Raw genomic sequence first — 17593 nt, 5'->3', positions numbered from 1 at the left:
CTGGGAAAATACTGTGCCTAACAAGGCGCCACGATCCACCCCCAGAGAAGCTACTAGAAGTTATTAAAAGTTTTCTTAAGGGACAAATTCTACCCAAAATTGGGGAACGAGTGGAAGGGGAGGGGGGCAACGGTTGGAAATGTTTATATATCTGTACGCCGTTAAAGTACAGCTTTACAGTTTTGACAATATTGTTAATGTTTTATGCTCAATGGTCTGTGGAAATAATGCAAGGGAAATGGCCAGTAACAAGTGTGTGGTACTACCCAACCCAGCGGGACCATGGCTATCCAATTGACTAGCTGGAATGTTAGGGGTCTTAATTGCCCCATCAAATGCAGACTAGTCCTGGATTTCCTGAAAAAACACAACACCTCTATTGCATTTCTGCAAGAAGCGCACCTAACTGGATCCAAAATACTAGCCCTTAAAAGACCCTGGGTTGGGTGGTCATACCAGGCTACTTACTCCACACTCCTCTGGAGTAATTATTCTTATAGGGAAAAGAGTCCCATTTAGGTTTGGGTCTCTGAAATCAGACCCCAAAGGTAGATACCTATTCTTACATTGTCATCTATATGCATGCAAACTTTTACTGGCAAACATATACATTACTCCACCGTATGACCCAAAGGTACTGCATATACTCTCGGACGTAATGTCCCAATTCCCGCATGCACTGTGTATAATAGCAGGTGACTTTAATGAAGTCCTTACCCCCAGTACTGATAGGACATGGAGACAACCAGACAAGGCACCCCCCAAAACTACCCAACTTGCACGGATGGTAACTTCACTGGCACTCCTAGACCCCTGGAGAATAGCCAACCCCAATGCTCGCCAATTCTCCTGTTTCTCAACATCCCACCTATCCCTCTCTAGAATCAACTTAGTACTAGTCAATGCAGCAATGATTCCCTACATCAGTAAGGTTAATTATCTACCGAGAGGAATCTCAGACCATGCACCAGTACAACTGCAATGGCAATTCCCCTACAGAATTAAGAACTCTATACCAGCCATCAACCCCACCTGGCTGAACATCCTTGATAACTTTACAACTGTAGGAGCTAGTATCAAAGAATTTACAACGTTAAACCAGAGCTCAAGCCAGATACTCCCCTTTTGGGACGCATTAAAAGTGTATCTCCATATCAGCGGAAATTACAGCATATAAACGGCAAGCGAAAGCTGTACACACAGAGCTAGAAAACCAGGTATCCCAACTAGACAAGCAAGCAGCCAACCTCCAAACTCCTGAATCCCTTATCGCATTACGCGAGGCATAAGAAAAATATGCAGATAGTCTCAGGCAACATAAACATTATTTCTCTAGAATCAATATATATGAGCACGGGGAACGCTCAGGTAAAATGCTAGCCCACCTGGCCAAGGTACACTCTACCCCTCCTCCCAAACCAGGTCTCTGTTAGGACAAACAGGTGAAAAGACTTGGAGCAGAACAGATCATGAATTAAAGTAGCTTTGTTAGTAAAAGGGCATTATCAAGAACACCACATGAGAATGGGAGATAAGAAGAGGAGAGAGTCGGAATTTGGATAAGGTTAAACAGGTTAGTAGTTTGTGAGAGTTTTACCAGAAGTGAAGTAATGAGTGGGCGATAGCAGATAGCTAGATATATGGTAGGGACCAGGATTTGCCTGAGGTAAGTAATAGCAGTAAGGAGAGGGAGAGGAGGTGGGAGAATGATTTGAAATTGCTATGCTTTTGCGAGGTATTAATTGGAGGTGCTAGATTTTTCAAAAAGTTATAAAGTTTTATAAACAGAGCAGAATACACCACTTTTTCAGCAGTCAGGGCTGCCATCAGAAACTCTGGGGCTCCATACCAGTTATTTATATGGAGCCCCCATGAACACAAGTCCGCAGTACCAAAAGTTTGGCCACGCCCCTTGAGTGTGCTACACAAATTATCAGCTATGCAGAGTCTGTGACAGATGCAATGGTTGTGCCTTTTGAACCTCTAAGCACTTTAAAAAGAGCTTCCAGAACAGATTCCATGGAAGGAGCTGGGCCAGCATACAGAGTGTCATCTCTAAAATTTGCAAATTTGGCACAAAAATGACATATCTTTGAGTTTTGCTTGTACTGAACATACTTTTTTACCTATTGTTGTGTAATGTATGTAAATGCAACATTTTTTTGCAATTCTTGAGCTAAACAGGGAAATTGAAATTGTTTGGTCCTTGCAGGGTAGATAATTAGAATACCAGAGTATAGATAATCCCCCATAATTGACTCCTGCTAACAAACCACAACGAACGGTCAAGGGAGGTGGATGAATACCGGTAATCTAATGATCTTTCCTATGGGCAATGATACATGAGGAGACTAGTTGTTGCTAGATTAATTTTCTCTAACAGTGGCAATTAATCCCCTCTGAATGCTTTCCTACCGGCGAAGGTAAATCGCCAGTAGGAAAAAATATGTATTGCTTTGGCTTTCTAAAGTCACCTGAAGTTCCTCACGAAGATAGGACCAAATGTTGAGTAGCTTCAACAATGTGTCCATCAAAAGACTGTATGATTCCACTTGCTACCACTGGAACACGGTCATTAAAATATTCAGATGTGATTCAGATTGCTGTTGATCTACAGAGTTTCCATAATTCATGTCCTGATTCATGTGTTCTCTGCTGGTATAGCCTATACTATACCTTGCTGCTTTAGAAAATTTAACATAGAACCATCTATTATTTAGCCTATAAACTCCAGTCCAGATATACCCAACTACTTCATTCTGACACTTTTTATTTATGTGAACTAATGTTTGCCTCCCATAGTGACTTCTAACAGGGTTATGAAATAAAAGACACTAAGTTTGCCCAGGAGCAGAAACCCATAGCAACCAATCACCAGGAAGTATTTACTGATCACCTGCAAACATCTTAGTGGCCGCTATGGGCAAACCTAGTGCCTTTTATTACATGGGGTGATGTATTACAGAACTATCAAGAGCCTACTTTTTGTATTTCAGGAAATTTAAATTGGCAAGCTCTACTATGGTTCGACATCTTTCCTCTGACATATACTGTACATATTTTACATTTTGAAATTTAAGGAAACATTGGCTAAAAATCTACCCACAATGCTAATAAATAAGGTGATTAAACTTATATTTAACAGACATATATATTTGTTTTCTTAAAATACTCTAATATAATATCAATCACATTATTGAACTTTGGGTTTTTGCTTTTTTTTTTACAGGAAAAAAGTTACCCTGCGCACACTTGCATTAGACCACAAAGTCACTGGCGATCAGTTTTACTCCCATGTAACAATTGTTGGTCAAAGACTAAGCCAAAAAGGAGACCCTGAAGCTACTAAATTATCCACAGAAGACCTGAAAAATATCACTAAAAGCAATGGTAAGCATCTATTTCATGAATGGTCTATATTAAGAATATAACTGCAATTTGCCAAAAATACCCCAAACAAAGTTTCTATAGTTATTTTGTGTATTAACATAAGCAAATAGTCACAGGCAGTTAGAGATAACTAAGTATATTATCACTATATCACCGCTGTTGCTTCATATTTTTTTTACTAGTCCAATGCCCAATGTAGAGGATTGAATAGCTTTTTTTTAAATTATTGTTTTTATTAATAAGAGACCAATGCATGGTCAAATTGCAAAAAATGTTAAATAGAGAGTTCAGCCTCTTGTCGTGTTTGCAGTGCTGAATGCAGGAGTGGCAGGAGATAATGACACATGTGCCAAAGTAAAAATCAGACACAAAACACAAATTGCAGTGCCATACCTCCCAACATTTGAAAAATGAAAAGAGGGACAAAAAGATTTGGCTTTTACAAGCTTACATTACAGGAGATCAATGGCTAGACTGGCAGAACACACACACATTTGCATCCAAAACTAACGAATGCAGTAAAAATCAGACACAAAACACAAATTGCAGTGCCATACCTCCCAACATTTGAAAAATGAAAAGAGGGACAAAAAAGATTTGGCGCGCCCAGGGGGCAAAATTTTTGACCACGCCCACTTTGTGTGGCCACGCCCCAATTGCCACTCCCCATTTTTTTAAAAAATACTCCTTTTATATAGATGAAATGGCGGGATCAGACGTAAATGTGCTATACCAGTGATCCCCAACAAGAGGCTCAGGGGCACCATGTTGCTCCCCAACCCCTTGGATGTTGTTCTCATTGGCCTCAAACCAGGGAGTTATTTTTGAATTCCTGACTTGGGGGCAAGTTTTGGTTGAATAAAAACAAGATTCACTACCAAATAAAGCCCCCTGTAAGCTGATAGTGTGCATAGAGGCTGCCGAATAGCCAATCTTAGCCCTTATTTGGCTCCTCCATGAACTAGTATGATGCTTGTGTTGCTCTCCAAGTCTTTTTACATTTGACTGTGGCTCACGAGTAAGAAAGGTTGGGGACCCCTGTGCTATACCATCATACTGTACTACCTAAGGAAAACAAAATAGCAACTCCTACATATCAAATACAAATATAGAGAGAAGGCAGTCAGTTATAAGTGAGTTATAACTATGTACCAGTTTTGCCCCCCCCATACACAGTGCCCCCATACACAGTAGCCCCCCCATACACAGAAGCCCCCCCATTCACAGTAGCCCCCCCACGCAGTGTCCCCCATACACATTAGCCCCCCCATACACAGTAGCCCCCCCATACACAGGTGCCCCCCCCATACACAGGTGCCTCCCCACACAGAGTAGCCCCCCATACACAGGTGCCCCCCCCATACACAGGTGCCCCCCCATACACAGGTGCCCCCCCATACAGAGTAGCCCCCTCCACAGTGTCCCCCATACACATTAGCCCCCCATGCACAGGTGCCCCCATACAGTGCCTCCATACATGCTGCAGCTTCTTCTTCAGCGTCCCCTCTCTATATGCGGCTCCTTGTTCGGCGGAGCCAGGCCCTTTTATAAGGTTGCACCCGTGCGTATTGACGTCACACGCACGCACGGGCGCAACCTTATAAAAGGACCTGGCTCCACAGAACAAGGAGCCGCATATAGAGAGGAGCCACTGGGGAACGCCTGACTGCAGCCAGCACGTCCCGCTGTCAGGATAGTTACATGAATGTCCCGCATTACGGAAATGCGGGACATTCATGGAACTATCCGGGACAGCGGGACACGCTACCAAAACCGGGACTGTCCCGCGGAAAGCGGGACAGTTGGGCGGTATGCAGTGCTGAGCCTAGTGCCCCTGCTGTTGTGCCTAGCCCTTTATAGCTGCTGACATTTTGGTAATGGCCAAGTTGCCTTAGATAAATAAAATTGTTTATTTTGTTTTGATACAGTTTAATTGCATCTGGCCCAGGATCTCCCTATAGATGTCTCATAACCAAGTTATACACACCAGCAAACATAAAGCTTACATTACAGGAGATCAATGGCTAGACTGGCAGAACACACACACATTTGCATCCAAAACTAACGAATGCAGGCAATGGTTAAATAATTTGGGAATTTTCCATCTTACTGGAATATGCAGGCAGTAGATTGTTCCTTTGGCAATGGGTCATGGCTTTACCAGACATTTATATCAATAAATGCCCGTAGAGTGTGAATTTATACCATCTATACCATACCATATGGCAGGCTTCAGAAAATAAGGAAATTTTACGCGTTTCGCCTTTGGCAGATTATTTTGCAAAACGGGAGCAAAAATTCACCTTGTTGCATTTGTCAAAAACCAATTTTTTTTAAGAGTGACATTTTCCGTGTTTTGCAAATCTTTCCAAAGTTTTGTGAAATTTTCACAATTCAAACCGGGACAAATCTGGAATATTCCCTTACATTTCATTACATTTTTCCATATAGTAAGAGCATGTCTCTTAACATTGCCACATAATTGTTGTTACTGTATATGCTTATTTGTGTTAGTGTGTATATTTTCATTTCCATGAATCCTCTTTATTTTTCACAAACAGGAAGTGCTCCAGCTACCATTTTAGGAGCACTGGTGCTCATTTTCCTCACTTACATCTTGGAAAACAATGTTCCACTTTCAAAGTTCCACTTTGAAATAGTGCGTAAAAGAGAAAACAATGATGTGATTAACATTCATTCATCTGTCAAGGACAGACTGTCACTGACTATTCTATTCATTTTTAAACCTGGAATGTTTTTTTGTTAGTTTTAAAAAGTCACAAAGTTTTTGAGCGTACCAAATTTTGGGGAAAAAAACCCCGAATAATAGTATACTGACAAAAACACACATACATAAGTCTCAAAAACGAAACATAAAAAAAGACTTCTCAAAAAACCCAAAAATAAAATAATATATTTTCAAATAAACAATTTGGAGTCACGCCGACTGCTGAAGCCGGTGGACCGGAAGTGTAAACAGCAGCAAGTGCTGCAGAGACTGCCCGGCCATGCGGGGATCATACGCACAACCACCCTATATTCCAGGTGGGCATGAAATGGTAGTGCCACTGTGGGTTGGTACCCGGTTCCCGATACAAGGTACCACAGTACTTATTGAACCCTGCCCTGCTGGACCCAAATGCCTTCCGAGTCAATCTGAACAACAGGTGATCCTACAGCAATTGGGTATAACCAGCCTGAATTTGACTGAATCACAGTGGCAGGCCTTGAGTACAGTACTGCTGCAATATGGGGGGGTATATGCCTGTGATGATGAGGACTATGGGTTTACCTCTGCCATTGATCACCACCATTGATACTGGGACAGCTTCCTCTATTAGGGAGCGGTACAGAAATATCCCACCTGTATTGTATCAGGAGGTCAGGGGTTTATTGCGTAAGATAGTTACATAGTTACATAGGGTTGAAAAAAGACCAGAGTCCATCAAGTTCAACCCATCCAAGTAAACCCAGCACACACAACCCACACCTACCAATCTATATACTCACATACATAAACTATATATACAACCACTAATACTAACTGTAGATATTAGCATCACAATAGCCTTGGGTATTCTGATTGTTCAAGACCTCATCCAGGCCCCTCTTAAAGGCATTAACAGAATCTGCCATTACCACATCTCTAGGAAGGGCATTCCACAACCTCACTGCCCTCACCGTAAAAAAACCACCTACGCTGCTTCAAATGGAAGCTCCATTCCTCTAATCTAAAGGGGTGACCTCTGGTGCGTTGATTGTTTTTATGGGAAAAAAGAACATCCCCCATCTGCCTATAATCCCCTCTAATGTACTTGTACAGAGTAATCATGTCCCCTCGCAAGCGCCTCTTTTCTTCTGTGAAAGTCAGAGTCCTTGGGCAGGCCTCCATTGTCCTGATCCAAAAGAAAGTTGGCTCCCTCTGATTCTGTGTGGACTATCTTAAATGCTTGTATCCGCAGGAATGCTTACCTGCTGCCGCGAATTGAGGAGTCACTAGCCACGTTGAAACAGGCCACTTATTTTTCCTCATTGGATTTAGTCAGTGGTTACTGGCAAGTGGCTGTGCTACCAGAGGACCGTGCTAAGACGGCATTTATCACCCCTATGGGCCTTTATAAATTTAACTGACTAATGCCCCTAGAACTTTACAAAGACTAATGGAGCGGTGTTTAGGAGATATGAACTATGACAAGGTACTGATATATTTAGATGATATCATCATTTTCTCCCGTACCTTCAAAGAACACATCATACATTTGGATGCTGTACTCAGTCGACTAGAAGTGTTTGGGTTGAAATTAAAGCCCGGCAAATGTTGGCTAGTTCAGAAGCAATTGGCTTACCTGGGACATGTTATTAGTAAAGATGGGGTGACTCCTGACCCAAGTAAAATACAGGCTGCACAGTGATGGCCCCATCCTACCAATGTGGGACAGCTGCGATCCTTCTTGGGCCTTGCTGGATACTACCGGCGTTACATAAAAATTTTTGCCCACAGAAATTGCCAAGGAATGTCCCTCTTGAAATACTTTCAAGCTATGGTCCCCCAAGTTCAGGCTTACTCATCTAAGTTTGCTTGGTCATCTTCAAGAAAACACTAATTTATTGGCTATCTCTTTTGTTATTGTGGTCTTCTTCTGGCTTAGTCTGTCCCTACAAACACGGCCTACTATTTGTTCCAATTTTTTCATCAAGCTCATTTTTTGTTTGTATGGCATTCCATCTACTTTTGTTTTCAATTGTGGTTAGTTTGTTCCCTCCTGCTTTTCAAAGCTCTAATGCATAGACTGAAAGCACCAATCTCTGTAGCAAATGGCTCCTCCTACCAGTATAAATATCTTTAACTCCTTTTTCCTGATTAGCCCTGGAAGCCGTCAGTGAGGGCTCCTGAAAGGGTTAAACTAACTGTCTGCACATGTGCGCACACCACATCGGCAAGAAGCTGTGCGCATCTTGACATTATAATGCACATATTTTTAATTCCAATGCGTCATTTGTCTGCACATTTTGTGCACATTTTTTTTTGCGCTGTGCACATTGCCAAGCTGGGTCTAAAGCTATCAGTCCCTTGCTTAAGCCCCACTCTGTCCTTTCTGGTTTTGATTTTTGCCTGTACTTTGACCTTGTTTATAACAACCAGCCCTAACGTCTAGCTGTAAACCACCATGATTTTTGCCTGACACCTGTCTATACTGCATTACCTCCAGTCAATCTCAGTAATATATGCAGGTTCCCTTTCAGAATACCAGTGCTGGAAGGGGTTTCCCTGCTTTACAAAAGAAAGAGGTGTTTAGAAAATATTTTAAATCTGTAGCTTTGCATCTTAACATAAAGTCAACATACAAAAGTTTCTCTTTTACTTAGAGACACACATCCTTTGACTATCTTATTACATAAGTCTGTAAAAAGCTAATTACTCAAATCAAATTCATAAACTGATAGTAGACACTATGGAATGGTCAATTTATGCCATCTTGTAGCTTGATACAATCTATACAGTTAAAATGAATTGCCATGACTTTAATAACTTATTTGCATATTACCAGTTTCAACTAAAATAAATCAGTTAGTTTGGAACAATCAGCCTCCCCTCTCACATACACAAATCCATGATGTTTAAATTACAGATAAATGGCAAACATAAACCTCCCAACTAAGCTTATATTACATGGCAGTGCAGATTTACCAGATCATATTGATCATCTGAAGCATTATGGACACACTGTACAGGTCTCTGCTTATATATGGACAGATAAACATGGCCTACATTGTAAACTCAAAAACATATTGAGCTACAATGCTAAAATTCAGCTTAGACCCCTTAGTCAAACTCTTTTATTCAGCTACACAGGAAAGCACCCCCCCCCAGTCATACAACTCAGTCTTTTAGGCAGTTCAGTGTAGATGTCCACAGAGCAGTGTGTAGCAGTCTATAGGGGATATGACAAAGGTGCGTGAGAAAGGGTTGAATTCAGGAAATGTTTCTAGAGTAAGGGCAGCACAATTGCTTAAACATTTGGATGTAGAGAATTAATGAGAGGCAGTAAAAAGTGACATTTAAGCATAAGGACTTGGGGAACTGGGGATATGTGGTTGTTTTTCCCAAAGGAAGAACATAAAAAAAGCAAAAAATTTAGAAATTGCTATTAGACAGTTAGTGACCCAGAGGGCTTGTCTGTGGAGAATTGGATGATTTGAGAATCATCTGCATATAAATGATGCTGAAACCTGAGAAAGATGATCAGCTCATCAACACTAGTTTATAACCGCTGATTGATAATAGCAGGGGCCCAAGAATAGAGCCTTAAGTTACCCCAACTAAGAGAGGGTGAAATGAGGAGGTGGAACTGGTATGGAAGATGTAAATGAATAAGTCTGAAAGGGGATGCAGCATCCAAGGGTTTTTGGTTCAGATTGTTTTTTTTCACTATTTTTAAGTCTTGTTGACAGTAGTGATGAGTCAACTGTTCAGTAGACCTCTGGTGTTCATATTTAGGGTGTTTTATATGGATACCTTTATGACCTGTAGGAGATAAGATGGTGCAATGTGGAGGCTTTAAAGGAGAAGGAAAGTCAAAATCTATTAAGCACACTATTAAATAGTACTACTATTGCTGTGTAAAAACGCTATATTCCTGGCTTGCCTAATGAAAGATTTACAGAGATACACATACTAGAACTTACATACTTGTTTCAGTGAACAGCGCCGCCATCTTGTCCAGCGTGTCTGTATGGGCTTAAAAGCACAAGCCAGCTCCCCGCTCCTGTCACAAAGATTCTGCAGCTCCCCGCTCCTGCCACAAACCCCCCCAAGCTCCACAAACCCCCCTGCTCCTGCCACAAACCCTCCGCTGCTCGCAGCACCTGCCCTCCCCCCCGCTTCCCCCACCTGCTTGTCACAGAGTTCGGCGACGCTGCGTCGCCATGGCAACCAGACGCTCCTGCCCTGTGCGCATGCACCGCCTGCAGTAACAAGTCGCCAAGTCTTGAAGGAGCGATGCATTATGGGAATCTTCTCTACCCAGCTCAGCGTTTTTTTTTCTGTTTGGCTTCTGATCTTGTGAACGGGTGAAGTATGGGGAGAGTTAAGGGCACTATTGAGACAACTGAAGGTATGCCTGCAGCTTGAGATTAACTCTTAATTAGCCTTTCCTTCCCCTTTAAGGTGATTTTCGGAAGTTTTGTCAAAATCGCCAATTTTAGAAAAGCTTTGCAGCTTGGTACTTTGGAGTAGACATTGGTACCCATCTTAGATTTGGAGGAATGTGTACTTTTCAAAAATATATGGTTTCCAGGGTGAGTGTACTGTTTTATAGCTTTACTCCACAAAACATACAGTAAATGTGTTGATTTTGCAGTAACTGAAATGACAGAAATGAAATGGGGTATCTTCACCATGGGGCCCCTACATGCATGCCTCCCAACATTTGAAAAATGCAGGGAAAAGAGGGAAAAAACAAATGCCACGCACATTTTTTGACCACATCCCCTAAATACCACTCCCAAAGATCGGGACAGGGGTATGTACATGCCACAGACCTATACATATTGGGCATCAAACTGTTCAGTGGACCCCTGGGGTACATAATTAGGATCTTTTATCTTGGTACCTAATAGTATGTGGGAGATAAGATGCTGCAAAGTCAAAGCTTTGAGGCAATTTTTGGGAATCTCATCAAAATCACCAATTTTAGAAAAGCTTTGCGGCTTGGTACTTTGGGGTAGAAAGACATGGGTACCTATTTTAGATTAGGAGGAATGTGTAGTTTCCAAAAATATAAGGTTTTCTCAGGTAAACGTAGTTTTTTGTGGCTTTATCCCACATAACATGGAGTAAATGTGTTGATTTTGCAGTTTTCTAGGGTAAACCTACTGTAAGTGGAATGACCTTGAAATCTAAAGTATGCAGATTTCTGGAGCAGTACTGTGGAAAGTTAGTAGTGTACTGCTGGAAGTTTTTCTCCATAAAACTATACATATTTGGTATCTGATTTCCAAATCAGTTGTATTTCTATGCATAAAATAATTCATGTTTCTGATATATGTGTTTATATTATGGAAAAAAAAACTTTTCTTCCTTTTTTAGACATTTAGAAGCCTATATCTTTTACAGAAGTGGAATTACACAAAAATTCTAGCATATTTTGAAAGCTTAAGTTGTCCCAAAAAACAATATATTGTTTTCCCAGGTAAACTAAAAGTATCCCCTAGGAAAGGCCCTTAAAGTGAAAGAGAGCAAAATGTTCAGAAATGGTCTATCAATAAAAATTCTGCTTTAACTAAATCAGCTTGCAGTTAAAGGGTTAATTGAAAAAAAAATGCTCCCATGTTGCTAATTTCTTAAAAACATCATTATTATATTATTATATATTATTTCTGGTGGACTTGAAATGGTCTTGCCTACTATCTGATTATCTTGTCAGATTATTAGATAATCTGACCTGAAAATTCAGTTGCATTGTAGCCCACATTAAAATGAATGAACCATATATTTATGTGTAAGTGTATTGCATCTGAAATACTATATAATGCAATGTTACATGATTGAGATAAATAGTCATAGTTGTGTTAATAATCCAAACAACTTCAACTACCATATAAGCAGTTAAAAAAAAAGTAGTTAAATAAATATAGAAGAAACACTTATGGGACCTGTCACCTTAAGAAATAATTCCAAATTGTTTTCTATTGTGGTTGTCAAGCAAAATAAACTTTACTTACGCTATATAAATTATTTGAATCTTATTTTCTTCAGCCTTGGAATTCACAATTGCAACAAGCAGGCAGGTGCCATTTTGTGGACACTGTTATCAAAGCAGGCATTGCATCCTGCCAAAATCTTGTTTCTGTGCCAGTATGGAGGGACCTGATGCCCATGTCCATGCACTGGTTACATAATTCCATGGTGAGGAGGGAGGGGGAATGTGAGGAGCAGCAACATCTAAAAAGTTCTGAATTGAAAGTGAAAGTAACTGTCTGCCCCACCTCTATGCCTAAGGCATAGAGGCGGGGCAGGCAATATATGACTGACAGCTGGGATTTTTAAATCCCTTTATAATGGGTATGGATGTGTTAATATAAAAATGATTTTGGGTTTCATGTTTAATTTGAAAAGGGCTTTTATTATACAGATTTGTATGTCTGGGTGACAGGTCCACTTTAATAGAAAAGTAAAAAAACTGTAAAATTATGCTTAACGAACAATTTATTTACAGCACAGGAGGAGAAGGAGGGTTATCCCTCAAGCCAAGTACAAGGTTCTTGACCTCCTGTATCTCCTGCCTCAGCCCATTTGCCTGCAGGAACAGCAGGAACAAGAGGTCCCCATGGTCTTGAAAAGGCTCCCCAGTGTGTGTTGCCATATCCTCGACATCCTGAGGTGCTGGCTGGGCAGGCTCTGCTGCTGCAGGAGCTGCTTCGGCCGACTGAGCAGTTGCTGCAGCTGGTGGGTCTGCCAGCCCGGGAGGTCCTGGTACCCCCTCCTCATACCCATGGAGCCATTCATCTGGCAAGTTAATGCATAATTTCAGTTTAAGTAATACAGTACTTGCATTTGTACAGTACACATTATACAGGCTAAGGTATATGCTATAACTACAGGAAAACCACCTTCATCTATAAGGATAGAAAGTATGGGACAAGAACATCCTTAAGAGAGTTCTTTGCAGCAGATAATCTCTACTTGATAGCTGATTTCCTTGCTCCCTGCAATATGGTAGTCACCTGTTACTGATGTAAAACTATTCACCTAAAATAAAAATAAGTAAAAATAAATGAATATGTAAAATGTAAAAATAAAAATGTAAAACTATTTCTCTACATAGCATTTGTAATAGTGAAGGCATTTTGACTAATATTTTAATTCTAGGAAATCAGCATCTTTATTGTAGGAAAACTATACCTCCAAACAATGTCGCATAAATAAGCTCATACAGTGGAGGAAATAATTATTTGACCCCTCACTGATTTTGTAAGTTTGTCCAATGACAAAGAAATGAAAAGTCTCAGAACAGTATCATTTCAATGGTAGGTTTATTTTAACAGTGGCAGATAGCACATCAAAAGGAAAATCGAAAAAATAACTTTAAATAAAAGATAGCAACTGATTTGCATTTCATTGAGTGAAATAAGTTTTTGAACCCCTACCAACCATTAAGAGTTCTGGCTCCCACAGAGTGGTTAGACACTTCTACTCAATTAGTCAACCTCATTAAGGACACCTGTCTTAACTAGTCACCTGTATAAAAGACACCTGTCCACAGAATCAATCAATCAAGCAGACTCCAAACTCTCCAACATGGGAAAGACCAAAGAGCTGTCCAAGGATGTCAGAGACAAAATTGTAGACCTGCACAAGGCTGGAATGGGCTACAAAACCATTAGCAAGAAGCTGGGAGAGAAGGTGACAACTGTTGGTGTGATTGTTCGAAAATGGAAGGAGCACAAAATGACCATCAATCGACCTCGCTCTGGGGCTCCACGCAAGATCTCACCTCGTGGGGTGTCAATGATTCTGAGAAAGGTGAAAAAGCATCCTAGAACTACACGGGAGGAGTTAGTTAATGACCTCAAATTAGCAGGGACCACAGTCACCAAGAAAACCATTGGAAACACATTACACCGCAATGGATTAAAATCCTGCAGGGCTCGCAAGGTCCCCCTGCTCAAGAAGGCACATGTGCAGGTCCGTCTGAAGTTTGCCAATGAACACCTGAATGATTCTGTGAGTGACTGGGAGAAGGTGCTGTGGTCTGATGAGACCAAAATAGAGCTCTTTGGCATTAACTCAACTCGCTGTGTTTGGAGGAAGAAAAATGCTGCCTATGACCCCCAAAACACCGTCCCCACCGTCAAGCATGGGGGTGGAAACATTTTGCTTTGGGGGTGTTTTTCTGCTAAGGGCACAGGACAACTTATTCGCATTAACGGGAAAATGGACGGAGCCATGTATCGTGAAATCCTGAACGACAACCTCCTTCCCTCTGCCAGGAAACTGAAAATGGGTCGTGGATGGGTGTTCCAGCACGACAATGACCCAAAACATACAGCAAAGGCAACAAAGGAGTGGCTCAAGAAGAAGCATATTAAGGTCATGGAGTGGCCTAGTCAGTCTCCGGACCTTAATCCAATAGAAAACCTATGGAGGGAGCTCAAGCTCAGAGTTGAACAGAGACAGCCTCGAAACCTTAGGGATTTAGAGATGATCTGCAAAGAGGAGTGGACCAACATTCCTCCTAAAATGTGCGCAAACTTGGTCATCAATTACAAGAAACGTTTGACCTCTGTGCTTGCAAACAAGGGTTTTTCCACTAAGTATTAAGTCTTTTTTTGTTAGAGGGTTCAAAAACTTATTTCACTCAATGAAATGCAAATCAGTTGCTATCTTTTATTGAAAGTTATTTTTTCGATTTTCCTTTTGATGTGCTATCTGCCACTGTTAAAATAAACCTACCATTGAAATGATACTGTTCTGAGACTTTTCATTTCTTTGTCATTGGACAAACTTACAAAATCAGTGAGGGGTCAAATAATTATTTCCTCCACTGTATGTAAAATCTTTCTTCATCTAAAATTAACCATGTTCATAAAATACTACTAAAGTATATGCATTATTGGGTACTCCTAAATAGAAAATATCCATTTTAAGAATTAAGGGCTGCCTCCTGGGATTATACGATTCACAGAGCACACAAACAAGCCAAGGCACACAAGTACTAGTCCACATCAGCCAATTAATGGACAGAGTCCTGTCTTTTGCTTCCTGTTACAGTTAGAGCTGCTATATTTCTGGTCATGTGATCTCTAAAGGGGAGCACACAGCCCATCACTAAATGGTGGATATATGTAAAATGGCAATATTTACTGTTATATACAGTATATTCCAGTTTGGCAAGATTTTTTAATAGCTCACCTAACATAATATAAACTGTTGGTTAAGCATACCTCCCAACATTTTAAAATCAGAAGGAGGGACAAAAATGTCACGCCCACTTTATGGCCACGCCCCCCCCCCCCCCCCCCCAATTATGCTCTGTGGCACCTGTATTTAATGACAGACTCATGACAGACATTGGTAGCCAGGTGTTATGTTTTGCATTGGCGCTAGAGCAGGGACCCCCTAAAACATTGCTGGTCCTCCCCCAGTGTCCCCCTAGTATGGGCTGCTCCCCACTGCAGCATCCACCCAACATCCTCCAGCTCCCCCCAGCGTCCTCCCCAACATCCTTCAGCTCCCCCCAACATCCTTCAGCCCCCCCAACATCCTCCAGCCCCCCCCCCAACATCCTCCCCAATATCCTTCAGCTCCCCCCAACATTCTTCAGCTCCCCCAACATCCTCCCCAATATCCTTCAGCTCCCCCCAACATCCTTCAGCTCCCCCAACATCCTCCCCAACATACTTCAGCCCCCCCAACATCCTCCAGCTCCCCAACATCCTTCAGTTTCCCCCAACGTCCTTCAGTTTCCCCCAACATCCTTCAGCTTCCCCAACATCCTTCAGTTTCCCCCAACATCCTTCAGTTTCCCCCAACATCCTTCAGCCCCCCCAACATCCTCCCCAACATACTTCAGCCCCCCAACATCCTCCAGCTCCCCCCAACATCCTCCCCAATATCCTTCAGCTCCCCCCAACATCCTTCAGCCCCCCCAACATGCTCTCAAACATCCTCCAGCTGCCCTTACCTTCCTCCAGTGTCCTCCCCAGCGTCCCCCTGCTCCTACCACCACCAGCTTCCTCGGCTGCGCCCCAGGGCTCTTCTTCTCATCCTCGTGACGTCACATGCACGTCTCCCCTTAGCGCCGCAGCTTCTGCACTGTGAATGGCTTTTTGTTAAAACTGAAGCGAGCGGTGCAGAAGCTGCGGCGCTAAGGGGAGACGTGCGTGTGACGTCACGGGAGCGGAGCCCTTTAAAAGCGGGACAGATCGGGGCCTATCCGGGACAGCGGGACAGGGTGGCAAAAGCGGGACTGTCCCGCGTAAAGCGCGACAGTTGGGAGGTATGGGTTAAGTATTTATTCTGGGGGTATAGTTTCCTTTAAGAAGAAAGATGTTCCTTTTAGAATAAAAGACGTATTCTGTTAAAAAAATTCTACTATCGACTTCCTCCTGAATCTCCTGAACCAAGTCTGGATACCTCTGCTTTAGGTCACTCCAGACCCACTGAATGATCCTCAGCTTTATTCTGATGTTGAAATCACTCCTCAGGCACCTTTGTAGACGCAGCATTATTTGCAACTTAAGGTCCTGGACTCTGGGCATCCCCATAGGGATACTATGATATCTTTCCCAGAGCAGGAACCTTGCAAAAGTAGCGCATTTGATGAGCAACAAGATTACCAAGGCAACAATTCTTATGCAAAACCAGATGCCATCAGCATTTTATTTTTCTATACGTGCGTCAATTTTTTCGCATTTTGTAATTGAATAAATTAGGGTCAAATCCCAATCTGCATTTTTTTATGCTGCCGCATTGAAGTCTCCCACTGGCTCACCCAGTGAGAAAAAAAACAAGGGGGGGTTTGGAAAATTTGGGGGAGTCCTAACAAGGGCTCTTGGGTCTCACAAGGGTCGGACTGGTCCACCGGGACACCGGGAAAATCCCCGGTGGGCCCCGGCGGCCCAGACCTGACCCTATTGCTGCTTCCTCTGGCCTCCAATGGATGGCGGACAGGGGCCCCTGCGCACAGGGGGGTTAGATGTGCACGGCGGCAAGGGCCCCTGCGGGGGACGTGGCCAGATGAGGCACCTTGGGGGGTGTGGGGCTCCTGGAGCGGCAGCCCTGGTGGGCCCTGCACCCCCCAGTCCAACCCTGGTGACCTACGGTGATCAGGAAAGCAGAAGGACAGCAGTAAAACTGAAATGCACAACTTCCATTTGCACTGAGCTATTTGCTCAACAAACACTCTACCTAGCTAATCCACACAAGCTCCTACTCTGATCACTACTAACGCACTGCATAGTGTCTACTTCTGCACCTCCTTATATAGATAGTGGGAGAGTGTGGCAAATTTTTGTCAGTTTTGTGAAACTTTTTGCCAGTGGTGAAACTGTATGTGGTGAAATTTTTTGCTCACCACTATGAAAGAGGAAAAGTAGGACTTGCTTTGCAAAGGACAAAAGCACCCTTAAAGTCTTGTAGGTCAACATTGTTATAGCCTGCTAGGATTATTATTGTATGTTTTTTACATGGTTTGTATGG

General features: G+C 42.3%; 1 protein-coding gene across 2 annotated transcripts in view; it reads left to right on the top strand.

Annotated features, from left to right (window-relative positions):
- Positions 1-17593, top strand: part of slc43a1 (solute carrier family 43 member 1) — a 174121-nt gene that overhangs the window by 103444 nt on the left and 53084 nt on the right. For both annotated transcript variants that reach the window (NM_001199911.1, XM_031905161.1), the window contains exon 8: positions 3230-3390. In NM_001199911.1, coding sequence (NP_001186840.1) covers positions 3230-3390 — 161 coding nt within the window. The remainder of the gene's footprint in view (positions 1-3229; positions 3391-17593) is intronic.

The sequence above is a fragment of the Xenopus tropicalis genome, chromosome 7, assembly GCF_000004195.4.
Source record: "Xenopus tropicalis strain Nigerian chromosome 7, UCB_Xtro_10.0, whole genome shotgun sequence".
Lineage (NCBI taxonomy): Eukaryota > Metazoa > Chordata > Amphibia > Anura > Pipidae > Xenopus > Xenopus tropicalis.
This window is presented reverse-complemented; position numbering and strand designations above follow the sequence as displayed.